The 27,986-nt window shown below is 48.1% G+C and overlaps 1 protein-coding gene across 1 annotated transcript; it reads left to right on the top strand.

Moving 5' to 3' along the window:
• Nucleotides 1-13,432: 13,432 nt before the first annotated feature.
• LOC123044880 (uncharacterized) lies at nt 13,433-14,495 on the top strand. The gene has a single exon (XM_044467759.1). It carries the CDS (start codon nt 13,624-13,626, stop codon nt 14,134-14,136), a length of 513 nt encoding a protein of 170 aa, XP_044323694.1. The 5' UTR covers nt 13,433-13,623; the 3' UTR covers nt 14,137-14,495.
• Nucleotides 14,496-27,986: the final 13,491 nt, after the last annotated feature.

Consider the following 27,986-nt stretch of genomic DNA (forward strand, 5'->3'; position numbering starts at 1 on the left):
CGAACTCGCAACTTTCCCCCTCCGGCTCCTCTGCCCGGAAACACGAAACACCGGGGATATTTTCCCGGATGTTTCCCCCCTTAACCGGTATCACCTACTACCGCGTTAGGGCACACCGAACACCGCGTATTGCCTTGTTATATTTGTGATGCTTTGTTTGCTCTGTATTAATTATTTGTTCCCCCTCTTCTCTCCGGTAGACTACGAGACTGACGCTGCTGCTGACCAGTTCGACTACGGAGTTGACGACCCCTCTCTCTTGCCAGAGCAACCAGGCAAGCCCCCCCCTTGATCACCAGATATCGCCTATTCTCTTCTATACTGCTTGCATTAGAGTAGTGTAGCCTGTTACTGCTTTCCGTTGATCCTATTCTGATGCATAGCCTGACATTGTTGCTACATCTGTTGATACCTTACCTGCAATCCTAAATGCTTAGTATAGGATGCTAGTTTATCATCATTGGCCCTACATTCTTGTCAGTCTGCCTTGCTATACTATTGGGCCGTGATCACTCGGGAGGTGATCACGGGTATATACTATACATACATACATACTATACAGATGGTGACTAAAGTCGGGTCAGCTCGTTGAGTACCCGCAAGTGATTTGGATAAGGGGGCTGAAAGGACAGGTGGCTCCATCCCGGTAGAGGTGGGCCTGGGTTCCCGACGGCCCTCGACTGTTACTTTGTGGCGGAGCGACAGGGCAGGTTGAGACCACCTAGGAGACAGGTGGGCCTGGCCCTGTTCGGCGTTCGCGGATACTTAACACGCTTAACGAGATCTTGGTATTTGATCTGAGTCGGCTACGAGCCTATACGCACTAACCATCTACGTGGGAGTAGTTATGGGTATCCCGACGTCGTGGTATCAGCCGAAGCACTTCAGACGTCAGCGACGGAGCGGCGCGCGCCGAATTGGACTGGAACGCCACTAGGGCTAGGTCTGCTTTCGGCCGCCCTCGCAACGTGCAGGTGTGCTATGGGCGATGGGCCCAGACCCCTGTGCGCTTAGGTTTAGACCGGCGTGCTGGCCTCTCTGTTTTGCCTAGGTGGGGCTGCGACGTGTTGATCTTCCGCGGCCGGGCATGACCCAGGAAAGTGTGTCCGGCCAAATGGGATCAAGCGTGTTGGGTTATGTGGTGCACCCCTGCAGGGAAGTTAATCTATTCGAATAGCCGTGATCTTCGGTAACAGGACGACTTGGAGTTGTACCTTGACCTTATGACAACTAGAACCGGATACTTAATAAAACACACCCTTCCAAGTTCCACAGACAACCCGGTGATCGCTTTTCCGCAGGGCGACGAGGGGAGGATCGCCGGGTAGGATTATGCTATGCGATGCTACTGGAGATGCTACTTGGAGATGCTACTTGGAGATGCTACTTGGAGGACTTCAATCTACTCTCTTCTACATGCTGCAAGACGGAGGCTGCCAGAAGCGTAGTCTTCGACAGGATTAGCTATCCCCCTTTTATTCTGGCATTCTGCAGTTCAGTCCACCGATATGGCCTCCTTACACATATACCCATGCATATGTAGTGTAGTTCCTTGCTTGCGAGTACTTTGGATGAGTACTCACGGTTGCTTTCTCCCCCCTTTTTCCCCCTTTCCTTTCTTTCTGGTTGTCGCAACCAGATGCTGGAGTCCAGGAGCCAGACGCCACCGTCGACGACGACCCCTACTACACCGGAGGTGCCTACTACTACGTGCTGCCCGCTGACGACGACCAGGAGTAGTTTAGGAGGATCCCAGGCAGGAGGCCTGCGCCTCTTTCGATCTGTATCCCAGTTTGTGCTAGCCTTCTTAAGGCAAACTTGTTTAACTTATGTCTGTACTCAGATATTGTTGCTTCCGCTGACTCGTCTATGATCGAGCACTTGTATTCGAGCCCTCGAGGCCCCTGGCTTGTATTATGATGCTTGTATGACTTATTTTATTTGTAGAGTTGTGTTGTGATATCTTCCCGTGAGTCCCTGATCTTGATCGTACACATTTGCGTGCATGATTAGTGTACGATTGAATCGGGGGCGTCACAAGTTGGTATCAGAGCCGACTGCCTGTAGGAATCCCCCTTCCAACTCCTTGGCCGAAGTCGAGTCTAGACATTGCAAAACTTTTACTAACTTGGCTGTGTGCCTTACGGGCCCACGTCGCCATCGGGTGGTATTAGGATCTTTTATTCCTCGTCTATACTCTGGGACTCTGATCTCTCTACTATTCGTGTTAAATGAATTTGCTAACTCTAAGATTAGGATCTCGTGATCGCATCCACCCGAAGAGCCCCTTATTGCAGAGGATCGCCTGCTACATCAGAAGATTCCGAAGATACTCTCTGATGTTCTCTCGAGACTTGTGCCCATCACTTTGGCTATTCCTGACCACCGATAAATCCGTATGGATAACTACTTACACTTGCCATTCTTATGATCATCCCCCATTGATCTTGTTATTACAAGATACCCCAAAGTTTTCTCTATTGTTCCGAGAATACTTTGTGCCTACTGCAGGCAGTTCTTTGCCACATGAATACCCCTTCGAATAAATCCTCGCACTTGTCGAGTATCCACTCATCCCCAGTTGTTCATGTGTTTCACAAAAGTCTTCGAAATAATATTCGATATTCCGAAAATCCTTGGGGCCTTTGGCTCTTGAAATTCTTGCTTGCTTGCATTATGGATAATCCCATAAGTCTCGTAGTCATATTGACATTCCTTGTCATTACCATTTTGAGTCTGTTGACTCAATATGTTTGCGAATACACGCAATCATCATTGATCCTTATAAATTACTTTTCCGGCTGAGCTGCCATTCTTTTTACTGGAATTGGTTCTCGACCAACCCAATTGTCTTTGATTGTACCCTACGGCTATTCAACTTATCCACCCCTAATCAGAGCATTGCTTCTGATCCCTTGATTTGGAAATCATAATTCCTTTGCATTTGACAATTGAGTTAGTCAGTTGTTTCTATAATCTGCTTCCTCTAGTTGAGTACCGATGCTCACGTCAGATCCCTTGTGGACCACCAGATCCTTTGTTGGATTTTATCTGACAACGCCCTTCATATTCAATAAACTTGTGAGCCTTTTCTCGGATACATAATGCCTTTGGTAAATTGTATCGTCTGCTTTCTCAACCATGCTCTGCCTTCGAGCTTGAGTTAATTACTTCTAAAAGATTCTGGTATAGGATTCTAAGATGCCCCGATGGGTTGAACCTATGCCTTCCTTAATATGTGTGAACTCGAAAGTTTTCACGAGTCGTACTCTTCTGGTATTTTGCCAGATAAAATTTCAACGCTATAACTTCATCGAAAGCGAGAAGTGAATGAAAGGGTATGCATTGGAGAAGTGGGAGTCGACCTTGAACTTTGTGTTCATGCCCATGGACGCGATGTATATCCTATCATGGAAGCTTCTTGTAACAATAACTATTTCCTTGATAACTAACATATGGTATCTGTGAATTGATCCCTTGCAACCGTGGTTCCGACCATGATTGTTCTTCTTTGATCTCATTTCTCGGACAAGTTAAAACAATTGTCTCCTATGGATCAATACACCAGTCCAACCTTTACTTTGATCTTGTGTCGATATTACCCCCCTGGTATCTCGAGATTATCATGGAACTGCATAACTCCTTATGAGTTCGTCATCAAGTGCTACCTTCCCACTGATTCCAATTTTTCACGGGCTCTGAGTTAATAAACACTCAAAGACACCGATAACGGAACCGAGTCCGCACTACGATTCAACAACTCTTTAGTAAGCTTCTATAAGTACGAGTTTGTACCCGATCACGCCATTCCTAGCCTGTTTGGCTATATCATTGTCGTGATGATTTTAATTGTGCTACCCGGTCCTTCTTCTCGGAGCACAATTTTCGACGATGAACTAACCTTACGTCGATCCTCATCGTCATACCATTTCGCCTTGAACAACAAGCTTGGTTTCGAGTTGTGTCGTACCCTTGGTTCCAATAACCTTTCACTTCATCATTACTTTGACTTGATGTCGTCGCCGATCGATTACATCTTCATGAACTCTCGCGACAAAGGTGTCGTGATCATCAACATTCTGAGCTCATCCAGGATATCAATTGAATTCATGATGAGAAATACCATCCTTGCCCTCGATGAATTGTATTATCATCGACCACTTTATTGCCTTCCCACCAACACAAGCTTGTTCATGCTTGGTGTTATACCTTGAGTTCCTTGCTATCCAGCAATTGTTCTTCTTTACCTTGGAGTATTACCATCCTTTATGTCAAGAATGTTCTGAGAATTGTTCCACCTCTTGAGAATTCTTGACATAGAAATACTTCTCACCATCACCATTCTCTCTTGGTCCCCGTGTTAATTCCAACAAGTGAAGGGTGTTGTTTGGGTTCTTTCCTTCTAGCAACCCTATTTTTTTAGTTAATGGTCGAAAGTTCATTCTTAGGCTATTGATTATTGAATCACCATTCTGACATTGGTCGTGCAACCCAACCCACATTTCGGGCGCACCTTTCAACCAATGTTAATTGTGTATGTTTACCTCGAGCATACTTCCTTATATCATTTGATCTGACAAATGTTATCTCCTTGTTCACTTAATTGTGGAAATCCATCTTTTGGGAATCTCGGTGAATTGCCGTTGAGTTCACCAGACACCTCCTTGTCCTCTCCTTGGTTCAATGATGAACTATTGCTTCAGAAACCCGCTTCCATAGTTCATTTCTCGAGGATCTTGCAATGTCATTTCGACTATTTGTGTTGCACCTTTTTCCTCTCGGACCCCCTGAGTCTGAGGTTTCATGGCACCAATTGGATATGAATCTCGGTCAGATATGATGGTTGGGACAACTTTCCAAGAGTTATGATGTTGATCCTTTGATGACCCGGTAACATGATGTCATGCCTAGCACCCCCCCCTCCGGCTGGAGGACCTATCATTATAGATTCCTTTTCAGCAAGGTTATCCATTCATCCATGAGGAAATTGTAAGACTTATTCTACAAGTTATTCCTGATGGATCCTTCGTGTTTCCAAAGTCTGATCTTCACCTGATGACCATGTCAATGCTATCTCGAAGCATGTCTATGGTACTCCGATTTTCAACAAGACCATTTGAAGCCCAATGCTAAATGTTTCTTGCTCAATTACCCAAACACCTTTGTATGGGCAATGTCATGAAAATTCTCTCCCCTACCTAAAGAGTTTTCTACATTATATCCTGACATGGATATCATGCTCTGCTTGTCCTTGGGAATGATATACCCTTGAAATATGTGTTTAAACATAATTTCCTTTCCATTGTTCTGTTTAATTTGATAATCATATTTTCCTTTCCATTGTTGGTTTAACCTTTCTTGTGATCTATATGATCTAAGAGTAATATTCTCCTGCTTATGTAAACACCTCGGTGTACCATTCTGTCAGCAAGACCCTGTTACTATTGTTGAAAACTTTTCGGTAACCGCCGATGGACGAGAACTCTACCTATTGGACCGCCTCGTTCAACGAGCAGGAAAATGGTTCTCTTCGTCCCTCGCCCTTGGTACCGATGTTGTTGCCGACCTAACCGACAGACTATCCTCTGACATGCCTTGCTTTCATGATCGTGCAATACGTCACCGCCCTTCCTGCTTTTAACCCACATGGTGGGCCCATAACCCACAGTTCCTCAGGATCGAAACCTGACTCTCCTGTACACCCCCTGTTCCCAAAGTTATTCCTCACGCGTGGCCTCGTGTGTAATTCATGAGCCACCTTCCGATGAGATCATCAATCTGGTATCTGACGCAATATTTATTCCCATTGCTCTGAATCCCTTTCACACTTTGTTTCAGACATCGAAAGATTGCCTATCCGATTGAAACTTCTCATGGTACCTTCTTACTTTGCTCTCGATAACTTCTTAAGTTTCAATACGAGAGATACTTATGCTTCTCCCCTTGAGTTAATCGTCCGATGATCAATTATGTTAGAATCCGTCCTTATAGAGTTTTTCCCCTCTTATCTTTTCGTAAGTCCAGTGATGATCCTGAAGGAAGGACGGCAACTTCATCATGATGCATTGATGCAGAGAAATGAAGACATCACCAAAAGGGATCAACTACTTCGAGAACAGCAACCAAGACCGAGGAGATCCGTTAGAATACTGTAACCAGAACTTTCCCCCTTACCCCCCTCCTAAATCTCGGGACGAGATTTCTTGTAGTGGAGGAGAATTGTGACGCCCGGATAATTAAGCTACAGTGATCCCACGCTAATGGTGGCACGTCACCATGGTTACTGTTGCTAATCTCGATTTAGTTCGAAACCGATTCGAATTCAATTTAAAAGATCTAACAAACAATAAAAGTTTTCAAATATTAAAACTAAAATGTTTAGTGTGAGTGAAATAATGCACAGGTAATTATGGTGTAGAAATCAAACTTTTATAAAATGTTTGAGTATTTAACCATGAACAAAACAGTAGCTAAAACAATTATTTGAATGCCTTTGGTATTTTGTAAAATGCTAAACTATTTTATTTCAGGGTAAAAGTTTTTTTTTGACATTGGATTGTGTTGAAACACTAATTTAGGAATTTGTTTTGTGATTTATAAAAAGTGAATACCAGAATAAAATAAAAACAAAAAAAGAAGTAAATAGAAAACAGAACTAACAAAAAAAAGAGAGGAAACCCCCTCCCACGGCCTACGGGCCCAGCTGGCCGCCAAAACCGGCCGGCCCAGCCGGCCCAACCGCACCCCTCCATAACCCCCTGGACCCCGAAACCCTAGCCCACGTTCCCCACTCGCTCCTCCCCCCCCACACTCGCTCGCTGCCCCCCCGATCTGGATCGAGATCGGGGCGAAGACCTGAAGTCGCCCGACGCCACCCCGCTATCGTCGCCATCATCCCACTACGCCGGAGACCCCCCTCGCCGTGACGCCCTCCCGCCCCTACGCCATCGCGCCTCAACGCCGCCCCATCGCCAGCGCCGCTCGTCGCCCATCGACGACGCCTGCTTCATCTTCTTCCCCGTCGGCCGCCGCACAACTTCGTCATCGATTCGTCGTCCCCGACGCATCCCCGAGCCCACTGACTTGCCCTACAGCTTCGCTGTGAGATCCCCTCCATTTCCCCCTTGTTCCTCGTCTTGATTCGTCGCCGTAGATGCTCCCGCGCGTCGCTGTCCGCCATGGCCGGATCCCCACTTCCGTTGGGCTCCCAACGCCCCAGGCCGCGAGCCCCTGCCCACCGTGGATTTGCCTCCGCCTAGCCGCGTCCTTCTTCACCCGCAGACTACAGGCCGCGTCCCGCGCACCCGGCGTCGCCTCTGGCCGTGGCCTGGCTGCGCCTGCGCCGCCTCTGCCGCCCCCCCCCCTCGCGCGTGCAACCGCCGCTTGTGCTGCTGCGCGCCTGCTCTGCTACTCGTTGCTGTTGAGCTGCGGCCGTTGCTGCTCCTTGCTCGGCCGCCACTGCCGGAGCTTCCCGCCGTGGCTGCCGGCCCTCCTCTGTGAGGCCGCGTGCGTGCCCGGCCTCTTAGACCGGCCCCAGTTTAGATTAGGAGAGGGGCTAATCAGTTTAGATTAAGCCAAGGGCCCCCCACTGTTAGTTTAATTTTATGTTTAGGTTTAATTTAATTATACTCTATGACATGTGGGAACCCCCCTCTTAAATAACCTTTGATATAACTTGTTCCTATTACATGCCGGCCCCACCAATGTATAAATCCATTTAAATAAATCTGTTGACTGGTCAACATTGACTTTGACTGCTGACTCAGCACACCTCCGGGTCCCATTTTCAACCTCACAAGCACACTGCTGTGTACATTTTCTATGTACACTTAGCATTTAATATTAAATGATTTTCGAATTAATTTATATCCAGGAAATTTAAGAATTCATTTAAATTGTAAAAATTAATATAAAATAAATCGTAGCTCGGATGGAAAAACTTTGTACATGAAAGTTGCTCAGAACGACGAGACGAATCCGGATACGCAGTCCGTTCGTCCGCCACACACCCCTAACCTATCGAACTCGCAACTTTCCCCCTCCGGCTCCTCTGCCCGGAAACACGAAACACCGGGGATATTTTCCCGGATGTTTCCCCCCTTAACCGGTATCACCTACTACCGCGTTAGGGCACACCGAACACCGCGTATTGCCTTGTTATATTTGTGATGCTTTGTTTGCTCTGTATTCATTATTTCTTCCCCCTCTTCTCTCCGGTAGACTACGAGACTGACGCTGCTGCTGACCAGTTCGACTACGGAGTTGACGACCCCTCTCTCTTGCCAGAGCAACCAGGCAAGCCCCCCCCCTTGATCACCAGATATCGCCTATTCTCTTCTATACTGCTTGCATTAGAGTAGTGTAGCTGTTACTGCTTTCCGTTGATCCTATTCTGATGCATAGCCTGACATTGTTGCTACATCTGTTGATACCTTACCTGCAATCCTAAATGCTTAGTATAGGATGCTAGTTTATCATCATTGGCCCTACATTCTTGTCAGTCTGCCTTGCTATACTATTGGGCCGTGATCACTCGGGAGGTGATCACGGGTATATACTATACATACATACATACTATACAGATGGTGACTAAAGTCGGGTCAGCTCGTTGAGTACCCGCAAGTGATTCGGATAAGGGGGCTGAAAGGACAGGTGGCTCCATCCCGGTAGAGGTGGGCCTGGGTTCCCGACGGCCCTCGACTGTTACTTTGTGGCGGAGCGACAGGGCAGGTTGAGACCACCTAGGAGACAGGTGGGCCTGGCCCTGTTCGGCGTTCGCGGATACTTAACACGCTTAACGAGATCTTGGTATTTGATCTGAGTCGGCTACGAGCCTATACGCACTAACCATCTACGTGGGAGTAGTTATGGGTATCCCGACGTCGTGGTATCAGCCGAAGCACTTCAGACGTCAGCGACGGAGCGGCGCGCGCCGAATTGGACTGGAACGCCACTAGGGCTAGGTCTGCTTTCGGCCGCCCTCGCAACGTGCAGGTGTGCTATGGGCGATGGGCCCAGACCCCTGTGCGCTTAGGTTTAGACCGGCGTGCTGGCCTCTCTGTTTTGCCTAGGTGGGGCTGCGACGTGTTGATCTTCCGAGGCCGGGCATGACCCAGGAAAGTGTGTCCGGCCAAATGGGATCAAGCGTGTTGGGTTATGTGGTGCACCCCTGCAGGGAAGTTAATCTATTCGAATAGCCGTGATCTTCGGTAACAGGACGACTTGGAGTTGTACCTTGACCTTATGACAACTAGAACCGGATACTTAATAAAACACACCCTTCCAAGTTCCACAGACAACCCGGTGATCGCTTTTCCACAGGGCGACGAGGGAGGATCGCCGGGTAGGATTATGCTATGCGATGCTACTGGAGATGCTACTTGGAGATGCTACTTGGAGATGCTACTTGGAGGACTTCAATCTACTCTCTTCTACATGCTGCAAGACGGAGGCTGCCAGAAGCGTAGTCTTCGACAGGATTAGCTATCCCCCTTTTATTCTGGCATTCTGCAGTTCAGTCCACCGATATGGCCTCCTTACACATATACCCATGCATATGTAGTGTAGTTCCTTGCTTGCGAGTACTTTGGATGAGTACTCACGGTTGCTTTCTCCCCCCTTTTCCCCCTTTCCTTCTTTCTGGTTGTCGCAACCAGATGCTGGAGTCCAGGAGCCAGACGCCACCGTCGACGACGACCCTACTACACCGGAGGTGCCTACTACTACGTGCAGCCCGCTGACGACGACCAGGAGTAGTTAGGAGGATCCCAGGCAGGAGGCCTGCGCCTCTTTCGATCTGTATCCCAGTTTGTGCTAGCCTTCTTAAGGCAAACTTGTTTAACTTATGTCTGTACTCAGATATTGTTGCTTCCGCTGACTCGTCTATGATCGAGCACTGGTATTCGAGCCCTCGAGGCCCCTGGCTTGTATTATGATGCTTGTATGACTTATTTATGTTTTAGAGTTGTGTTGTGATATCTTCCCGTGAGTCCCTGATCTTGATCGTACACATTTGCGTGCATGATTAGTGTACGATTGAATCGGGGGTGTCACACAATTTTTAAGTTCTTCAAGTTAAGGTGGAGTTTTAGCACAAGTTTAAGCATTCACAATACATTTCAAGCAAGCATAACAGGAGTATATGCAGCGGAAAGAGTAAATCATGCTAATTCTAAGAAAGTAAAGGGATGGGATTGGAGTGTGCAAACGCAATGATGACACGGAGATTTTTGGAATGGTTCCGATAGGTGGTGCTATCGTACATCCACGTTGATGGAGACTTCAACCCACGAAGGGTAACGGCTGCGCGAGTCCATGGAGGGATCCACCCACGAAGGGTCCACGAAGAAGCAACCTTGTCTATCCCACCATGGCCATCGCCCACGAAGGACTTGCCTCACTCGGGTAGATGTTCACGGAGTAGGCGATCTCCTTTCCCTTACAAACTTCTTGGTCCAACTCCACAATCTTGTCGGGGGCTCCCAAGCGACACCTAACCAATCTAGGAGACACCACTCTCCAAAAGGTAATAGATTGTGTGTTGATGATGAACTCCTTGCTCTTGTGCTTCAAATGATAGTCTCCTCAACACTCAACTCTCTCTCATAGATTTGGATATGGTGGAAAAATGATTTGAGTGAAAAGCAACTTGGGGAAGGCTAGAAATAAAAATTCTTGTTGTACGATTGGTATATCTTGATCTCAACACATGAGTAGGTGGTTCTCTCTCAGGAAATGTATGCTGGAAGCGTAGGCACGTTCTGATGTCTCTCTCACAAATGGAGAAGGGGGTGGAGGGGTATATATAGCCTCCACACAAAATCCAACCGTTACACACATTTGACCCAACTCCGTCAGACCAAATAGAAGAACCTGGTGAGACCGATTTATTTCAAAATATGAACGTTAGGAATCTTGTTGGGACTGACTGGAACAACTCGGTGTGACCGATGTGCTAGGGCTTAGGGCAAACATCAACTCGGTGAAACCGAAGTGAAGCAATGAGCAAACATAGAAGATGTCAAGCAAACTCGGTGGGACCGATTGCTCATTTTGGCGTGACCGAAATGTTACAAAGGAAAATAGAGAGTTTGCAAGTCTATCTCGGTGAGACCGAGATCCGTATGGGTTTGCCCAAATTGTTAGGGTTTCTGGCAGTGGCTATGTCATATGAACTCGGTGGCTTCGGGTAGAAAGAATCGGTGAGGCTGAGTTTGACTTTGGGTTTTGGACATATTTGGAATGAGTGGTTGACGGCTTTGGAGCAATATCACTAAGCACTTGAGCAAGTAGACAATTAAGCAACACCTCATCCTCTTTTATTAGTATTGGCTTTCCTATGGACTCAATGTGATCTTGGATCACTAAAAATGAAATGAAGAGTCTTGAGATTTTGGCAATGCATGTCCTAGACACCTTGAAGGGGTTCCACATCTTCTTGTCCTTTCCACGTCATTGTTGGACTTATCTGAAATACACTAGATAAAAGCATCAGTCCAACAAGAGATATGTTGATATTAATTACCAAAATCACCCAGGAGCACTTGTGCTTTCACATTTGTATAGAAGGATGCATATGCACAAAATTTCTTTCAAACTCAACTATAAGCAAAAATATGGCATCTGCGAGACTAGTAGTTTTAGCAAGAATTGATCATCCTAACATAGGTAACTTTTCTTTAGCAACTTCATCAAAACTTCTTTTAATATTTTCATTTTCCATAAGTATAGTTTGATGATCAAAAGGTTCCGCACTAATGGCGGGAACATCATTGACTTTCTCAAATTCAGACATGATAGCAACTTTAAGCAAAGCAAGAAAATAAGCAAAGTAAAATATTTTTGTGTTTTTGTTTTTTAGAGAAGTAGAGAGGCAAATAAAAAGGCTAACAAAAGTAGAGCAAGTTGATGATAGTTTGAGTGAAGGTACTTGATAAGATTTGATGATATCTCCCCAGCAACGGCGCCAGAAATTTTTCCTCCTACTTGTGAGCTGCGTTGGGATTTTCCCCAAGAGGAAGAGCGAAACAGTATGGTGAAGATAAGTATTTCCCTAGTGAGAATCAAGGTTATCGAACCAATAGGAGAATCACACAAACCCCAGTGAACAACATCTGCGCACAAAAGCAAATACTTGCACCCAACGCAAGCAAGAGGGGTTGCCAATCCCCTTGAACTCGTTACTTGCAATGATTAAATAATTTATAGGTAGATAGGTAAATTAAAAAAAATTGCAGCAAGGTAATTTTGGTTTTTATAATATGATTAAAGTAGACCCGGGGCCATAGTTTTCACAAGAGACTTCTCTCTTGAAACAATAGAATACGATAGGTAGACAAATTATAGTTGGGCAATTGATAGAAAAGCGCATAGTTATGAAAAAATTCGAATCTGAACCCGAGCTCATCTGCACCTGCGCTCACGAAAAAAATCAAAATAAATACTAAAGAAATTTAAAAACTTCCAAATTTTTTTGGGGTGGTGAACAATTTGATGCGTGAGGTACGCTCCAATTTTCAAAACATTTGGACTTCTGTGCAGCTCTCAGCAAAAAAGACAAATCAGACCAGAACAGTATATGAACAGTACACATTTTTACAGACCTCCGATTTATCTTTTTTGCTGAGAGCTGCACAGAAGTCCAAATATTTTGAAAATTAGAGCGTACCTCACGCATCAAATTGTCTACCACCCAAATTTTTTTGGAATTTTTTGAATTTTTCTGAATTTTTTATGAATTTTTTTTAACCGGGTGCAGATGCACCCGGGCACCGAAACGCCGCTCTTATAGTTATGACGTTATTCATGACAACGATCACACATATAGTCATGTCTGTTACAAGTAGCCCAACTCCTGCCTGCATCTACACATATAGTCACGTCTGTCACACATATAGTTATGCATTGAAGGCGAGCGGCACACTAGAGTGCTGCAACCATAGTGTCAACGAGCATGAGTTGCAACCGGTCATCGACAGATCTGCAACTGAAACCAACGACCAAGGGAAGGTTCTTTGGCAAGCATCGCCTCCTGAGAGAACGTGCACCCTGCCGTTGTGAGCGAGCGTGCCATGAACGACAACTTATGTTCCTGTGATAAAGAAAGAAGACGATGAAATGCGGGCATAAATCAGACGGGTGCACGCTGCACTGCGCGGTCAAACCAGCGTCCAACACATCCCATTTGATTATGTGCCAAGACGGTCATCCTCTCCGTCCAAAAGAAGACGGTCATCCTCTGGTTAGTATAGTCCACGTGGTATCGTAATTATTCTATCTGTAAAAGAATTTATAAAAGCATTTAGATGACTATTTTATAGTAATCTAAATGCTCTTATATTTGTTTACGGAGTGAGTACTTTGCAATGAACATGTGGTTTTCTTTTCATTAAAAAAGGAAATCGGAAACTATTATGACATCAGTTCCCACACCTCTCCGTTTCCATCTCGCCTCGTCTTCGTCCCATATACCCCAACCCACGCACAGCCACGGAGCTCCGCATCGACAGCGCGAAATCTCTAGCCTCTTCCCAGCGCCCGATCTCCTCCCCGCGCGCGCCTAGGGTTTGTGTTTCGAGACTCCCTCCTCCCGTCGTCCTCCTGCCGCAGCCGCATCTGCTCGCCATGAGGGTCCACCCGGCCCCGCGGAAGCGCACCATCGCCGTGCAGCGCTGCGCCGCGGCCGCCCTAAGCGCAGTGGGCGGCGCCAAGAAGCTGCGGCGCCTCCCGCACATCTTCGCGAAGGTGCTCGAGCTCCCTTTCGGCGCCGACGCCGACGTCGCCGTCGAGGAGGACGCAGCGGAGCTCCGCTTCGTCGCCGCCACGGAAGGCTTCTCCCCAGGCGGCGCCTGCGCCCACGCCCTCGAGATCCACCCTGGTGTCACCAAGGTTGTCGTGCGGGACCTGTCCACCGGCATCGGCGCCGATGACCGCGCCGCTACCTTCGAGCTCGATCGGTGGCGGTTCCGTCTCCCGCCTTGCACGCGCCCCACCATGGCCACAGCCACCTACGCCGAGGGCGAGCTCATCGTCACCGTGCCCAAAGGTGCCGTTCCTGACGAGGGCGATGGCAACGGTGGCGGAGCCGCCATTCTTGGAGGCTCTGGGGCCGAGAGGGTCCTCGTGTTTGTACAGTAACTTTATGCCGTAACACCACTTCTGCTCACCCGCATCGTTTTTAATATTTATGTTGTGAGATAATCATATATTCATATGGTAAATTGGTAACAACAGTGCAGTAAGAATAAGAAATAATGTATATGGATCACTGTTTGCTGTGAATTATGCGTAGTGACATCTAATCTGCTCGTGCAATTCTAGTGATTTCGTTGTGGGGCACAAATAGTTAGTTTTGATGCCGGCATATGTAGTAGAGATGATGAGTCGAGTAATCAAGCATGAGCATCCCGTCTCGTGTACTCTTAGCCTGATTAGGTATGTAACATTTTAATTTGAGATGGTTATATCTGAGCCAGCCTATCTGGTTTGTTGAGAAATTCAGAAACTGCTTGATGCCATGTGTTGATGAGGTGTTGAGAATCTATTTTTGAATTATAGGGTTCTCTAGGTATGCCAATGGTTCCAGATAGTGGTAGGGTCTGTTGCCGATTGTAGTTTGCGTGTACCTTTGAAATTTAGTGGTTTCCATTTACCTTTTTGAAAGACAAACTACTGTGATTTAGTATCATCTTGCTGGAGCTATTGAGCAATTATGAAATCTTGTGGCACTCAAAGACTGGCTACTGTTATCGAGTATCATCTAGCAAAGCTATTGAGCAATTCTATAACCTTGGGGTACTTGTGGTTAATAGATACTTTGATTATGCTGTGTTAAATCAGTGGAAATGGTTGTGTCGCATTCAGGGGTCAAGAGGCAATGCTTTAATTAAGTTTTCATATGTCTTGTGTTTTTCTCTGTATCTTAAGCTGGCCTCAATCCATGTATGTGTCGTTTTCAAAATGTCAGATTGGTGAGAGGCCTATCAATCAATCGCCAATCCCTTCAAAGGCCCCATCCGTAGGAACTTGCTTGTTTTTCATACAAAGTGCTATAATTGCACATATATGCATAGTCTTGGATTTTCTATTCTCAGTTTTATTCTAGTTTTTGTTCTGATGTGTCTAGTCCCTTTTTATTTCGTCTTTGTTTTCAAAGATGCTCCATTTGCTTATCAAACTAGCAAACTGCTAGTGGGGTGTTACTATCGACTGAGTATGGCACCCGGATTCTTTTCCTGCAAAAACTTGAGCATGTACTACCCTCTGTAACTTTTTACAAGACGTTTTTTAGTCTATGACAATGTCAAAAAACATTGTATATTAAATTACGAAGAGAATATATGACTACTTGAGAATTGGAAAGTGGTATCCGATGATTTATGATTTTGTTGTTGCGATACTAGCTCCAAATTATTTAGTTTGTGTTTCTATTTTAGATATTGGAGGATGGGTGGTTTTACACATTAATATTAGTGCTTGGAGGATGTATTCCGTTGATGTCGGTGCTTCTTGTTACTTAAAGCATCCCTGAGAGACTTCCAGCTTTATGAGTACAAGAAGTTGGTTAGATTGTATCGAGGCCTCTTTAGTTTCAATAAGTCACCTGATTTATAAGTCAGATGACTTAAAACCAGTGACTTATAAGTCACGTCTGTTTGGTTGTCGGCTTGTCGCCTGACCACACCTTCCTACACCGATTCACATCATGTGAGTGGTGGGACCCACGCAAAAGGGGTGACTTATAAGTTTTAAGTTTTTTTTGAACATCAGTACAGACACAAGCGCTCATATACACGTGCATACACTCACACCTATGAACGCACACACACAAACCCTACCTCTATGAGCACCTCCGAAAGACTGAGCCGGCATATCATCTTGAAATTTACGAAGTTATTGTAGACACCTCGTCGTCGACGGGAACGTCTTCTCCCAGTGAATGTGTATCGTCGGAAATCCTGAAATAAATCCAGAAATAAATGCGAGCACCAGGATTTGAACCCTGATAGGTTGGGATACCATAGTCCTAGAGTGACTTATAAATTGAGTTTGTTGGGCAAAATAAGTCACTTTTTTCACTTTTCGACTTATAAGTTGAGGACTTATTTAAAACCAAACATGCCCTTACAGTTCCATTGGAGCACTTTCTTTTACCCAAGTTCTTCTAAACACATCAGAAATAACTCGTGTTGTCCTGAAAAAAGAAATAATTCCTTGCTATGCTCATGAGCAAACCGAAATCAGCTATTCGAGACGAGAACAGCGTCCCATACCCATGAACAACATCTCTCCGTATTTTCTAGAACACTTCTTTTTTAACCGAGGCAAAAAAACTGCGTCATATACTCCTTCCGTTCCAAAATAGATGTAGTATAAAGTTGGGTCTTCTATTTTAGAACGGAGGGAGTATTAAATAAGAGGAAAAAGAGTGCGCCTCTCCCAATGCTCCACATGTACAGGTGCTAAACTTTCTACATATAAAAAAGTCTGATCTAACAAGTTATTTAAGAGGAGAGAGATGAGGACATAGTCGGCGACACGACACTTTACAAAAAGAAACCTCGGGGGCTCCCACGATCGCCAAGGCGATCCGGCGGCGATGACGGGTGAGACGGCGGCTTCGACGCCGGCAAACCCGTCGGGGCAGAGGAGATCGATTCCTGGAGGGGGCCACGAGTTGGGTCTCTTCAGCGGGAGGGAGTGGGAGCAAATCAAGGAAATATCGAGGCGGATCTTTTGGGGAGCGACAGATCGGGACCAAGTCTTGATCCGGTCGAGAAAAAGAGCAAAGGAGATAGCTGATTTGCTGGCAGGTGAGATTCCGTCGAGGTCAGGGGAGGTGATTAGGAGAGGATCGACCGCGCCCCTCGCGGGATCGGAAGAGTGCATCTCGCAGGGGGTGAGCGTGGTTTTTGCCGGTTCTGTAGAGAAAGTTTCAGTAGATAAGGCTAGTTATTTATCCCTTCAGGATTGTAGAATCAGATTGCAGCGGGGATTGAAGGTTGTTTCAATTTTGTTTCCTGCCGCTGGGGATTCATTTGAGGGAAAGGGAGGAATCCTTGGAGCAGTTATTAGGAAACTGCTCATTGATGGCTTTTTATTCACTTTTAGTTACATCAATTTCGTTCCTGAGGTTGTTTGGGAAGGATTTGTTGCTTGCTATATCTGGGGACTCGGGAGAGGCTGTCTTCCATCTTCTCTTGAGCCCAAGCACACTCATCTTCTCTCTGCACAGTCCACCTCTTGCCGTGGCCTAGTCTGTACTATGGCGGGACAGGGAGAGCTTGTGAGCAGTGAGGTGGGGGAGAAACCTGTGACTATGGTGGGTTCCGGGGGGGGGGGGGGGGCGACGGCTGCATCGACGGGTACTTGCTCCCCGCTGGCGCTCGGCCATGCTGGCTCCTCCTCCCACCTAGTGCCGCATGTCCAGCCGAGTTCGATGATTCTGGGGCGCGGCCGGGGAGAGGGTCGTCCTCTCGTCATTGACTTGGAGGCTGCCCGGCTGCATCGACGGGTACTTGCTCCCCGCCGGTGCTCGGCCATGCTGGCTCCTCCTCCCACCTAGTGCCGCATGTCCAGCCGAGTTCGATGATTCTGGGGCGCGGCCGGGGAGAGGGTCGTCCTCTCGTCATTGACTTGGAGGCTGCCCGCAAGGCCGTCAGCGGATTCCTAGTGGTGGGGCGCCTTCTCTCCCCTTTCCAGGTCAATCCGAGGGTCATTGTCGACGACCTCCGGAACACGGCCTGGAAGAACCAAGGGGCGTTCACCATCCAAGAGGTGGACAGCGCAGACGGGAGGTTTGTCCTGAATCTCGCTGCTGACAGTGATCGTCGATTTGTGCTAAAGGCGCAACCTTGGCATTTCAAGCGTGACGGTCTCATCTTTGCCAAGTTCGATGGCAAGGGGGACCCAGCAGAGGTCGACCTTGGTGTCATGGCCATATGGGTCCAGGTACGCGATCTTCCATTCGAGCTTAAGACTGAGAGCATAGGGAGGTCTCTTGAGGATCAACTAGGTGAGGTGTTGGAGGTTTCTCACCAAAACCATGTAATTGTTGATAAATACCTGCGGGTGCGTGTCAAGATATTACTGCATGAACCTCTAAAGTGTTCTGTAGAGTTTACACCTCTAGGTAGTTCTAAGGATTTTAAGTATGATGTAAAGTATGAAAAGCTTCCCCTGTACTGTGAGTGTTGTGGCATTGTTGGTCACACTTCTGAGAGGTTTTGTAAAATCCCTCGTGATAAGAGGGTTGTTTGTTATCCTAAAAATCTGAGTGTAGAACCCTACTGGAAGAGCCAAGGCGCTAGTAAGAGGGGTCTCCTCTTCGGGAACTATCTTCGCGACGGCAAGAATTCTTCTTCAGGCACCGTCAACAACACCGCCAAGCCCATGGACGTCGTCAAGGTGGCCACTGTCGTGAGAGGACTCACGGTCTCGGACAAAGGGGCATCCTCATCCGTCAAGTTGACACTCGGCCATGAGGGCCGGGATCGGGGGCTCATGGCGCATGTTCCGGCTGACGCAACACTTGGTCGGGAGGACCAGGCAGGTGCGCTGGCTGTTTCTGGCGAGCGAGACAGGCGGGGCAAAGTGCCTGTGGTGGACCCGCACCATGGAGGACCACACGACCAGGAGGGTGAGGTGCGCCACACTACTGGTCTGGACCAGTCTCTCCTGGGGGTCTGAAGCCCAAATCCTCTCAAGCGCTGGGCATGCCCAGCCTAGTCCCAAATCATGGGCTGATGCTAATAGATTTCTTTTCCAGTCGGGTGTGCCGGAGGCATTAACAAACGCTGTTGCTGCAAGAATGGGTACGGAAGGTGGCGACCCAGAAAATAATGCCCTATGTTTTAAGTTCAGTGCAGGGAAAAACCATACGAAGGGAAGCTCAAAAAAGAGAGAAAAAAAGAAAGGGGGAGCAAACAAAGCTGAGGATGCTCGTAAGAAAGTTTTAGGGAAAAAAGGGGACATTCTTTTGGGGTCCAACCGATGGGTAGTGACTTAGAGTTCTCTTTTGAGAAAGAGATGGACAGCTATGAGCACATGTTATATGGCGATGTAACCGCCTCATCCAAACGGGTGTGTACTGGTAGAGTTGAGGTAGTCCAGGACAAGGAGGGGGTGTTATGCATGTTACAAAGGAGATAGACGAGAAGGAGGAAGAATATACTCCGCAAGGAGTGGAGTCGGTGGGTGAAGAAAAAGATGAGAATGGCGCATCGGCGGCCTCTGAGGAGGAGGACCGACGGACCAAATGAAAATCCTAGGATGGAACTGCCGTGGTATGCTCTCCAACACGGCAGTTCGTGAGCTTCTGGAACTACAGGAGCGTACAAGGGCGGAGTTAATTTTCCTTTCTGAATCCCATTTGAATCCCACAAGTGTAAAGCCGATGAGCTTCGGCGTGTCCTAGGTTTTGATTCTATGTTTGTAGTGGAAAGTGATGGTCGGGCCGGTGGCCTTGTTATGTTTTATCATAAGTCGAATAAAATCGAGTTGAACTATGTATCGTCTTATTTTATTGATGTTCTGTTTATGTATGAGGATGTTGTAAAGTGGCGATTCATGGGCATTTATGGTCATCCGAACTGGAACGAACGTCATTTATCTTGGGATGATATTCGTAATTTACATAGTAAGGGCGACCACCCTTGGGTGGTTTTGGGGGATTTTAATGAAATTTTATATTCCTTGGAAAAGGAGGGCGGTAATGCGAGACCAAATGGAATGATGAGGGACTTCCGTGAATGCCTTATGGACTGTGGGCTGGAAGACTTAGGTTACATGGGCTATCCTTTTACTTGGAGTAGAGGTGAAATCCGAGAGCGTCTCGATCGGGCAGTTTGCAATGTAGGGTGGGCACATAAATTTCCTCGTGCAGCGGTGATTAATGAAGAACATGTCCATTCTGATCATCGGCCCCTGGTCTTGGACACGGATTATTTGGATGACAATATTTTCAGACGACCAAAGAGGTGCATGAAGCAATTTGAAGCTAGGTGGTTAAAGGAAGGGACTGTTACTGAAATTGTTAAGGCTTCTTGGGAAAGAGCAAAGTTAGCAGGTATTGGCCCTTCACTAGCTGATCGAACGAGAGCCGTGCATGCCGATTTGCACACTTGGGATCGTGTAACTCTCAAGGGTCCAAAGCGAAGAATTAATAAATTAAAAAAAGAGTTAGAGAGACTGAGGCATGGTCCCTTGAACACAGAATCACGGTGCCGACAGAAGGAGATTATTGTGGTGATTGAGAACCTATTGGACCAAGAGGAAATTTTCTGGCTACAAAGGGGTCGTGCAAACTGGTTGATGCACGGGGATCGTAATACATCGTTCTTCCACAACGCAGCCACGACTAGAAAAAGAGAAATAATATAAAGAAACTTTTAGATGGTTCTGGGATTTGGAGAGAAGGTAAGGAGCCGAAGAATCACATTACTGATTATTTTTCAAAACTCTTCACGTCAGAAGTCCAGCATCTGAATCAAGAGGTTTTGTCCCTAGTTCGTAGGAGAGTGACGACTGAAATGAACAATGCTCTTCTTGCCCCTTATACTGCTGAAGATGTTCGCAAGGCGCTATTCGAGATTGGGGACTTAAAAGCTCCAGGGCCAGATGGACTCCATGCTATCTTCTATAAAAGATTTTGGCCTATGCTTGGGGACGATCTAGTTGAGGAGGTTCTACAAGCCATCAATACGTGTACTATACCAGCTGGTTGGAACGATACTGCAATTGTGATGATCCCAAAGGTTAACACACCGGAAAAAGTAACCCAATTTAGGCCGATCAGTTTATGCAATGTGGTATATAAAATAATTGCAAAGATGGTGGCCTTTCGCTTGAAGGTTCTCCTGCTAGATATTACAAGCCCGACTCAGAGTGCTTTGGTGCCTGGCAGACTAATAATGGATAATATATTGATAGCTTATGAGTGTTTTCACACAATCAAAAATAAAAGAGAAGGTAGAGAGGGCTTGTGTGCTATTAAACTGGATATGCACAAAGCTTATGATAGAGTTGAGTGGCCTTTTTTGAAGGAGATTATGCTGAGACTAGGCTTCCGTCAAGATTGGGTGAAATTAATTAGGCAATGCGTCTCAACGGTCGAATATAGAGTAAGGATTAACGCGGAGGATAGTGAGAGTTTTAAGCCTACAAGGGGTTTGAGGCAGGGTGACCCATTGTCACCATACCTTTTCTTGTTGTGCACAGAGGGATTGAATGCTCTACTTACACGGGCGGAGGAAATTGGAACTATTTCAGGAGTAAAAGTTTGTAGAGATGCCCCGCCCATCACAAACCTTCTCTTTGCGGATGATTCTTTGATTCTCATGAAAGCCAACCAACACAATGCGGAAGCTCTGAAAACAGCGTTAGATTTATACTGTCAGGTGTCGGGACAATTGGTAAGCATTGAAAAATCTAGCATTTTCTTTAGCCCAAACACGAAGGTGGAGATTAGGGAACAATTGTGTATAACGCTGAATATAATGACAGAGGCCCTTAGTGATAAATATTTGGGCTTGCCAGCAAATGTGGGTGTAGATAAAATAGACTGTTTCCAATTTCTGATTGAACTGATTGTCAAGAAAAATAGTGGCTGGAAGGAAAAATTATTGTCTGCCGGGGGAAAGGAGATCCTGCTCAAGGCTGTGATCCAAGCCATACCCACCTATGCAATGTCGGTCTTTAAAATTCCTAAAAAATTGTAAAGGAATCATTGACGCAGTAGCACATTTCTGGTGGGGAGACGAGGAGAACCAGCGGAGGATGCACTGGATGGCCTGGTGGAAAATGTGCGTACCTAAAAACCAAGGAGGGATGGGATTTCGTGATATTCACTGTTTCAATCTGGCACTGCTCGCCAAACAGGCATGGCGCCTTCTGGACAATCCTGATTCTTTGTGTGCCACAATTCTAAGGGCTAAATACTATCCTGATGGCGATTTGTTAAATTCTAAGCAAAAGAAAGGCTCTTCTTTCACCTGGCAAAGTATTATGGCTGGCATAAATTCTCTGAAACATGGCTATATTTGGCGTGTGGGGAATGGACAAAATATAAATATTTGGGAAGATGCCTGGATCCCAAATTGTGATACTAGAAAAGTTGTGACACCTAGGGGGGACAACTGTTAACTAAGGTGGGTGATTTGATTGATCCTGTTTCAAATTCTTGGGACGAAGATCTGATTACACAAACAATGTGGCCCATTGATGTTCAACGGATTCTCTCAATTCCAATCTCGCAACATGATATGCCAGATTTCATTGCTTGGAGTTATACGAAAAATGGTATGTTCTCGGTTCGGTCTACTTATTTTGTGGAGTGGAACCACCAGTATGGAAGTAGACTAAGACATTCTAACGGGATGGGGCAAAGCACAGTTAATCCTATTTGGAGTAAGATATGGAAGTTATCGTGTCCGGCAAAAGTCAAATTTTTATATGGCGTACATTACATGGAACGCTTCCATGTCGGGTTACGCTCGCAAATAGACATATGAAGGTCACACCCATTTGCCCTACTTGCTCTGAGGGTTCTGAAGATACAAAGCATATGCTTTTCCTTTGCAGTAGAGCAAAGGAGGCTTGGACAAGGCTGGGGATGGATGATATCATTGATAAAGCTTGCAAGGTTGACCTTGCTGGAGAGGCGGTGCTGGAATACCTACTACTTCTGCCAGACCAAGATTTGAGGATAATGGGTCATCACAATGTGCGTGAAATGATTGATGTTTCAACATGGTATCTATGGTGGGAAAGATGGAAGTTAGTGCACAAGGAGACAACTCAGAATGCACTTCAGATTTCAATGGGGATTCTAGCCCTTATGTCAAACTTCGTAAATGCATCATCCCCCAAGGCTACTATGAAAAAGGGGGGTTGGTCATGTCCTCCTAGGGGTTTTGTGAAACTTAACGTTGATGCTTATTTTGACCATGACCTACTTAGGGGCACGATGGGGGCGGTTTTGAGAGATGAAAAAGGTAGGTTTATCGCGGGGGGAAACGGGAAGATGGACTATTGCGAAGATGTGTTGATGGCGGAAACCTCGGCTCTTAAATTTGGTATAGCATTGGCGCAAAGGGCGGGATGTAATCGCCTTATTATTAACTCGGACAACCTGGAGGTGATTGATACCATGAAGAACGGAGGACAGTCGGCGGGTGCGGCGGCGGCAATTTTCGACGATTGTTTTCATTATGCTTGTGACTTCGTTGCTACTAGATTCGAGCACTGCAACAGAGAAGCAAATAAAGTAGCTCATAAGCTTGCAAGTTTAGCTAGATTTTCGTTGATTTATGATTGGTTTGAGGAACCTGTAAATGAAATTGTAATGACCCTCACAAATGATGTACTTGCTATCTCTAATGAATAAAGTTTTTATTTATCTCAAAAAAAAGAGGAGAGAGATGAGTGTGGCGATCCAAAAAAAAAACAATGCTAAGCGCGTGAACCTAGGCAAAACATTTAAAGGAAGGAGGCCCACCAATACATGAAGAGCTTTAGTTGCTAAATCATTAAATGAAGCAAGCTTAGCAACCATAAGCTAAGAGCATCTCCAGCCGCGCCCCCAATAGCGCCCACCCCCCCACCCCCAGGCGAATTTTTAGCGCCGGTGGCCGAAAATCGGCCCAGTCGTGGACCTTGTTTTGCGCCGCTTTGGGCCAAATCCAGAGACGGCGATCCCGCCCGGAACCCAAGCGCCCGGGTGTCGCTTGGGGGCGCCGGCAGATGCGAAAAGTGGCGTGGGGCCGCTCTGTCGGCGAGAGGAGGCCCTTTTCCCACCGTTTCCTCCCGCTTCCCCCCTCGGCTTCCCTATCATTCTCCATTCCTCCTGCCAAACTCCGCCTCCTCCCTTCCAAGCCGCCCGCCATGCCGCCGAAGAAGTACGTGATGCCTCGCGCCGCGACGGATCCCACAGCCGCCACCGTCGCCCAGCCGAAGCAAAGGAAGCCGAGGGCGCCGCCGTCCAAGCCCCTGGGCGACCAACGTCGACTGGAAGGCGGATGTGCAAAGCCGGGAGGTCGTCACCGCTGATAGGCGCAACAGGACCAAGAAGGCCAGGGAGAGAGCGGCGCACGCGGCGGCCACGGCGGCGGCGGAGCATGTGGAGCGCGCGGCGGCCGAACAAGCCGAGGCGGCGCGCGCGGCGATGATGAATCCATCCGGTAGGCACGGCCCGCACGCGGCATGGAGCCAGCAAAGCGCCGGCTCTCCGGCCGGGTTCTCGTCGTCGCCACACCCATGGAGCACGCCGTCGCCGGGCTATGCTGATGGTGAAATCCACGGTGGTTTCAACCCCAACATGACCTTTCCCCATGGACGCCCGGTCTAGTGTACGCCCTCGCCCGTGTTCGCCGGCGTGCAGTACCCTCCGTACACGTACTCGCCGCCGGACTACGTAGCTTCAGCGATGCCACCTCTCCGCCGTGGCCTCTACTCGCAGGCCTCCTCCTTGTCGCATCTTGGCGACGTCGACGCGACGGAGGCCGACATGGAAGACATCATCGCAGCCGGCTCGGCCGCCGCCGCCGCTTCCCCCGGGTTCACTACCCAAGACGGCTCGATCAATCTCGGCGACATGGACGCCGAGCTCGACTACGACGAGGAAGAGCCGGAGGAGGACGAAGAGGAGTAGGAGGAGGAGCCGGCGCTGACGAGGAAAGGCAAGAAGAAGAAGAAGAAGAAAGTGTCAGCCAAGATCGGCGAGCCGCGCATCAAGTGGGCGACCAAGGAAGATGAGTGCCTCGCCGAAGCGTGGAAGGTCGTCTGCCTCGACTCGATTACCGGCACGAACCAGAACATCGAGACGTATTGGGACCGCATCAAGGCCGAGTTCGATGAACGCAAGCTCGTCGACCCCTACTTCAAAGGTGTCCACATGAAGCATGGATCGAAGGCGATGGCGAACCATTGGGGGCTCATCCAAACGGCGTGCAACAAATGGCATGGGATCGTCGAGGAGGTCGCGGCTTGCCTGGAGAGCGGCACCATCGTCGAGGATCAGGTATAGCACGCTGTTCTCACCCTATTGCTTTCGCCGTGTGCGCGCCCTTGCGTGCGCTAGCGTCGACTGATGTTCTTTCCTCGGCGCAGCTCCTACGCATGTTCGCCATGTTCTGCGGTGACAACATCGACCAAGAGTTCAAGTACCTCCACGTCTTCAAGCGGATCGACAAGTGCGAGAACTGGGCGACTGTCCGGGGCACCCTCGCCAAGGCCAAGGAGACGTACAAGCCGGACGCGCCGACCCCGGGCGCGGCCGACGGGCGCCCAGATGGCAACAAAGGGGCCAAGAAGGTGAAACACGCCGAGTCGGCTGCTGCACGCGTGCAAGAGTCCATCGAGCATTGCCTCGCCGACGCCAAGACCAGGGCCACCCACCGAGAAGAGAAAATTGAGGCGAGGTGGGATGCTTTGATGACGAACAACGCCCTCAAACTCGACTTGCTCCGGTCCAACGTCGCCGCGAAGAAGAGGAACAACGACCTGGTTTTCTTGATGGGCGGCGCTGACATGCTCCAGAGCGACGACGAGAAGCTCAAGGCGTGGTTCTTGGCGGAGCGAGGCCTCATCCCGAACCAGATACCGGCGACGCCAACACCGCCGCCGCCGCCGCCGCCCAGCCCAACAGACGATGACTCCATGACGCCCAGCAGCACAGAAGCCGCGCCGACCAGTCCAGAAGCCGCGCCGACTCCTCCCAGCCCGCGCACGCCGACGACGCTGCCGAGGTCGAGCTCGACGTTTGATGCATTCCTTTCGCGTCCTTCCTTTTTTTTGTGCGCCGAACTACTGCCTATCCTTTCATTTGATCGCCGAACTATGGCGCCGAATCGCCGAACTATTGCGATGATCGCCGGACTGTGGATTTTTTGGGAGCGGGAACGATTGAGATTGAATATGGGGCGCGTGTCTGGCGCCTTGGGAGGCAGCACCTGGGGCGTGGCTGGGGCGAAACGAACCCCCGGGGCCAATCTAGTGCCGGTTCGCCCCCAGGCCGCTCTTTTTCGATGCCCTGGGGGGGGGGGGCGAACGGCTGAAGATGCTCTAAGCACTTATGCATTGAGGAGTATTGTTGCTAAGCTATTTAATGTGCTTAGCATCTCATCTAAGCACCCATGCATTGACAACCTTACAAACCCATCACAACAAAGAAATGACTCTCCCAGTATGATACTCCCTAAGTCCCAAAATTCTTGTCTTGGATTTGTGTAGATACGGACTAGATTTGTCGGTCCGTATCTACACAAATTCAAGACAAGAATTTTGGGACTGAGGGAGTAGAACCCAACTTTTTTTGTACCCGTGGCAACCTACAGACGGGCCTCATCCATAATGATATTGAGCAAGAAAGGTGGCAGGGCACTCTTATGGCGGAACACACACATTTCACTCATTCCATACGGTCCAACTAATGAGCATAGGGAGAAATGCCATGGCCTTCGGATCATTGGTGTGGGCATCTGAACGCTTGAACCACCAATCCATGGCCGAGCTCTCAAGGTGCCAGCTGGAAGTGTGGATGTTGTCTGAAGGTTTGAGAGGCGAACGGTGAATTCACGCTTGATCCACACTTGTAGAAGAGGTGTGGCTCGGATTCTAAAAAAAAATCTCTTAGAGCAACTCCAACGCGCGGACCCAAACTGTCCGCTCATATTCGTTTGGGTCGAAACGGGTAGAAAATTCGGCCCAACACGACGAGCCAAACAGACGCATGTCCTCTTTTGTCCACGGCGAGACCCATTTCCAGCCGAAATTTGGGCCTCGTTTGCGTCGGCGCGAACACGAAACGGACGCGTGTGACGCCCGCCTACTCCTCTCCCTGGTCCACCAATTGGTGGCACATTGGCCATTCCATCTTCCTCCAATTGACATTCAGCACACCCGGCTGCCTCACTCCGCGTCGCCGCTGCCCAGTTCCGGTGCCCCGGGCCAGCCCCCGCACCCACGTACCGCCCCCTAGCACACCTGTCGCCGCCCTCCTTGTCGCCACCGCTTCGCCCTACCGTCTCCACAACACTCTGACCTTGCCGCGACCAACCCCCACCACCTGCAGCACCCAAGTTCGGCGACCTCGCTCGCCGTATGCCGGCACGCTCACCGGACGCCGGCAGGCCTACTACCTGGTCCAGGGAAGGCGTGAGGCTCTTCACCGGCGAGCTTCTTCTACGACGCCCACAAGCTGTTTCAATGGACTCCGCCGATGAGTTCTTTTTTCACAATTCCATTTGTGACTCGGATGATTCTTCATCCGAAGATGAGGAGCTTGTGGCTGTTGTGTTGGTCATCCATGATCACCTTAGTAGCACCACTGCAGGAATGCCTAGCAGTGGCGGGCGAAAAAAGCCTAGTAATAGCGAGCAAGGCTCTCAGGGGTGCCCACCACCGACCTTCCACCACTGCTAATATGCCATCAGCGGTGGGCGGCCGCCCGCCAGTGGTAGCCCATAAGTAGTGGCATGCACTCTCTACCGCTCGCCATAGAAACTTTATGTAGCAATGGCGGGCACTTCCTGCAGCCCGCCACAGAATTTGGTGCCCTCCACTGTTGATGCGGAGTTGATGCTATTGCAACATATGCACCTGGATCAGATCATCAGTTTGCATGGGATAAATAAATTTTAGTTTTAACATTGATCCACATACAGACACCACATTACAATGATGTCTTATTAATGAAAAGTAGTAGTTATAAAGAAAATAAGTGCATTATAACAATAAACATCTATATGTCGCTCATCACACATAATTAATGGTTTCATGAGTTGTTTAGGAGTGAAAAGAGTGTCAGGCGATGTTCAACACGTAGAGCGTTAGTAGAAGTCGCACATACTGTATGAATTACTAGTGGATGAAACAAACAGGGACTAACGGGCCGCTTGCTCTGGAATCAGAGATTTAGCCTCTCGAAAATCCCATTGAAGTACCTCACCCGACATGGGTATGGTGGTTGGACTCAGACCCGACCAGATTCT

The sequence above is a fragment of the Triticum aestivum genome, chromosome 2B (genome assembly GCF_018294505.1).
Source record: "Triticum aestivum cultivar Chinese Spring chromosome 2B, IWGSC CS RefSeq v2.1, whole genome shotgun sequence".
NCBI lineage: Eukaryota > Viridiplantae > Streptophyta > Magnoliopsida > Poales > Poaceae > Triticum > Triticum aestivum.

What these genes read in the sequence shown, in the direction of transcription:
- LOC123044880 (XM_044467759.1), top strand. Translation starts at nt 13,624, where the DNA reads ATGAGGGTCCACCCGGCCCCGCGGAAGCGCACCATCGCCGTGCAGCGC.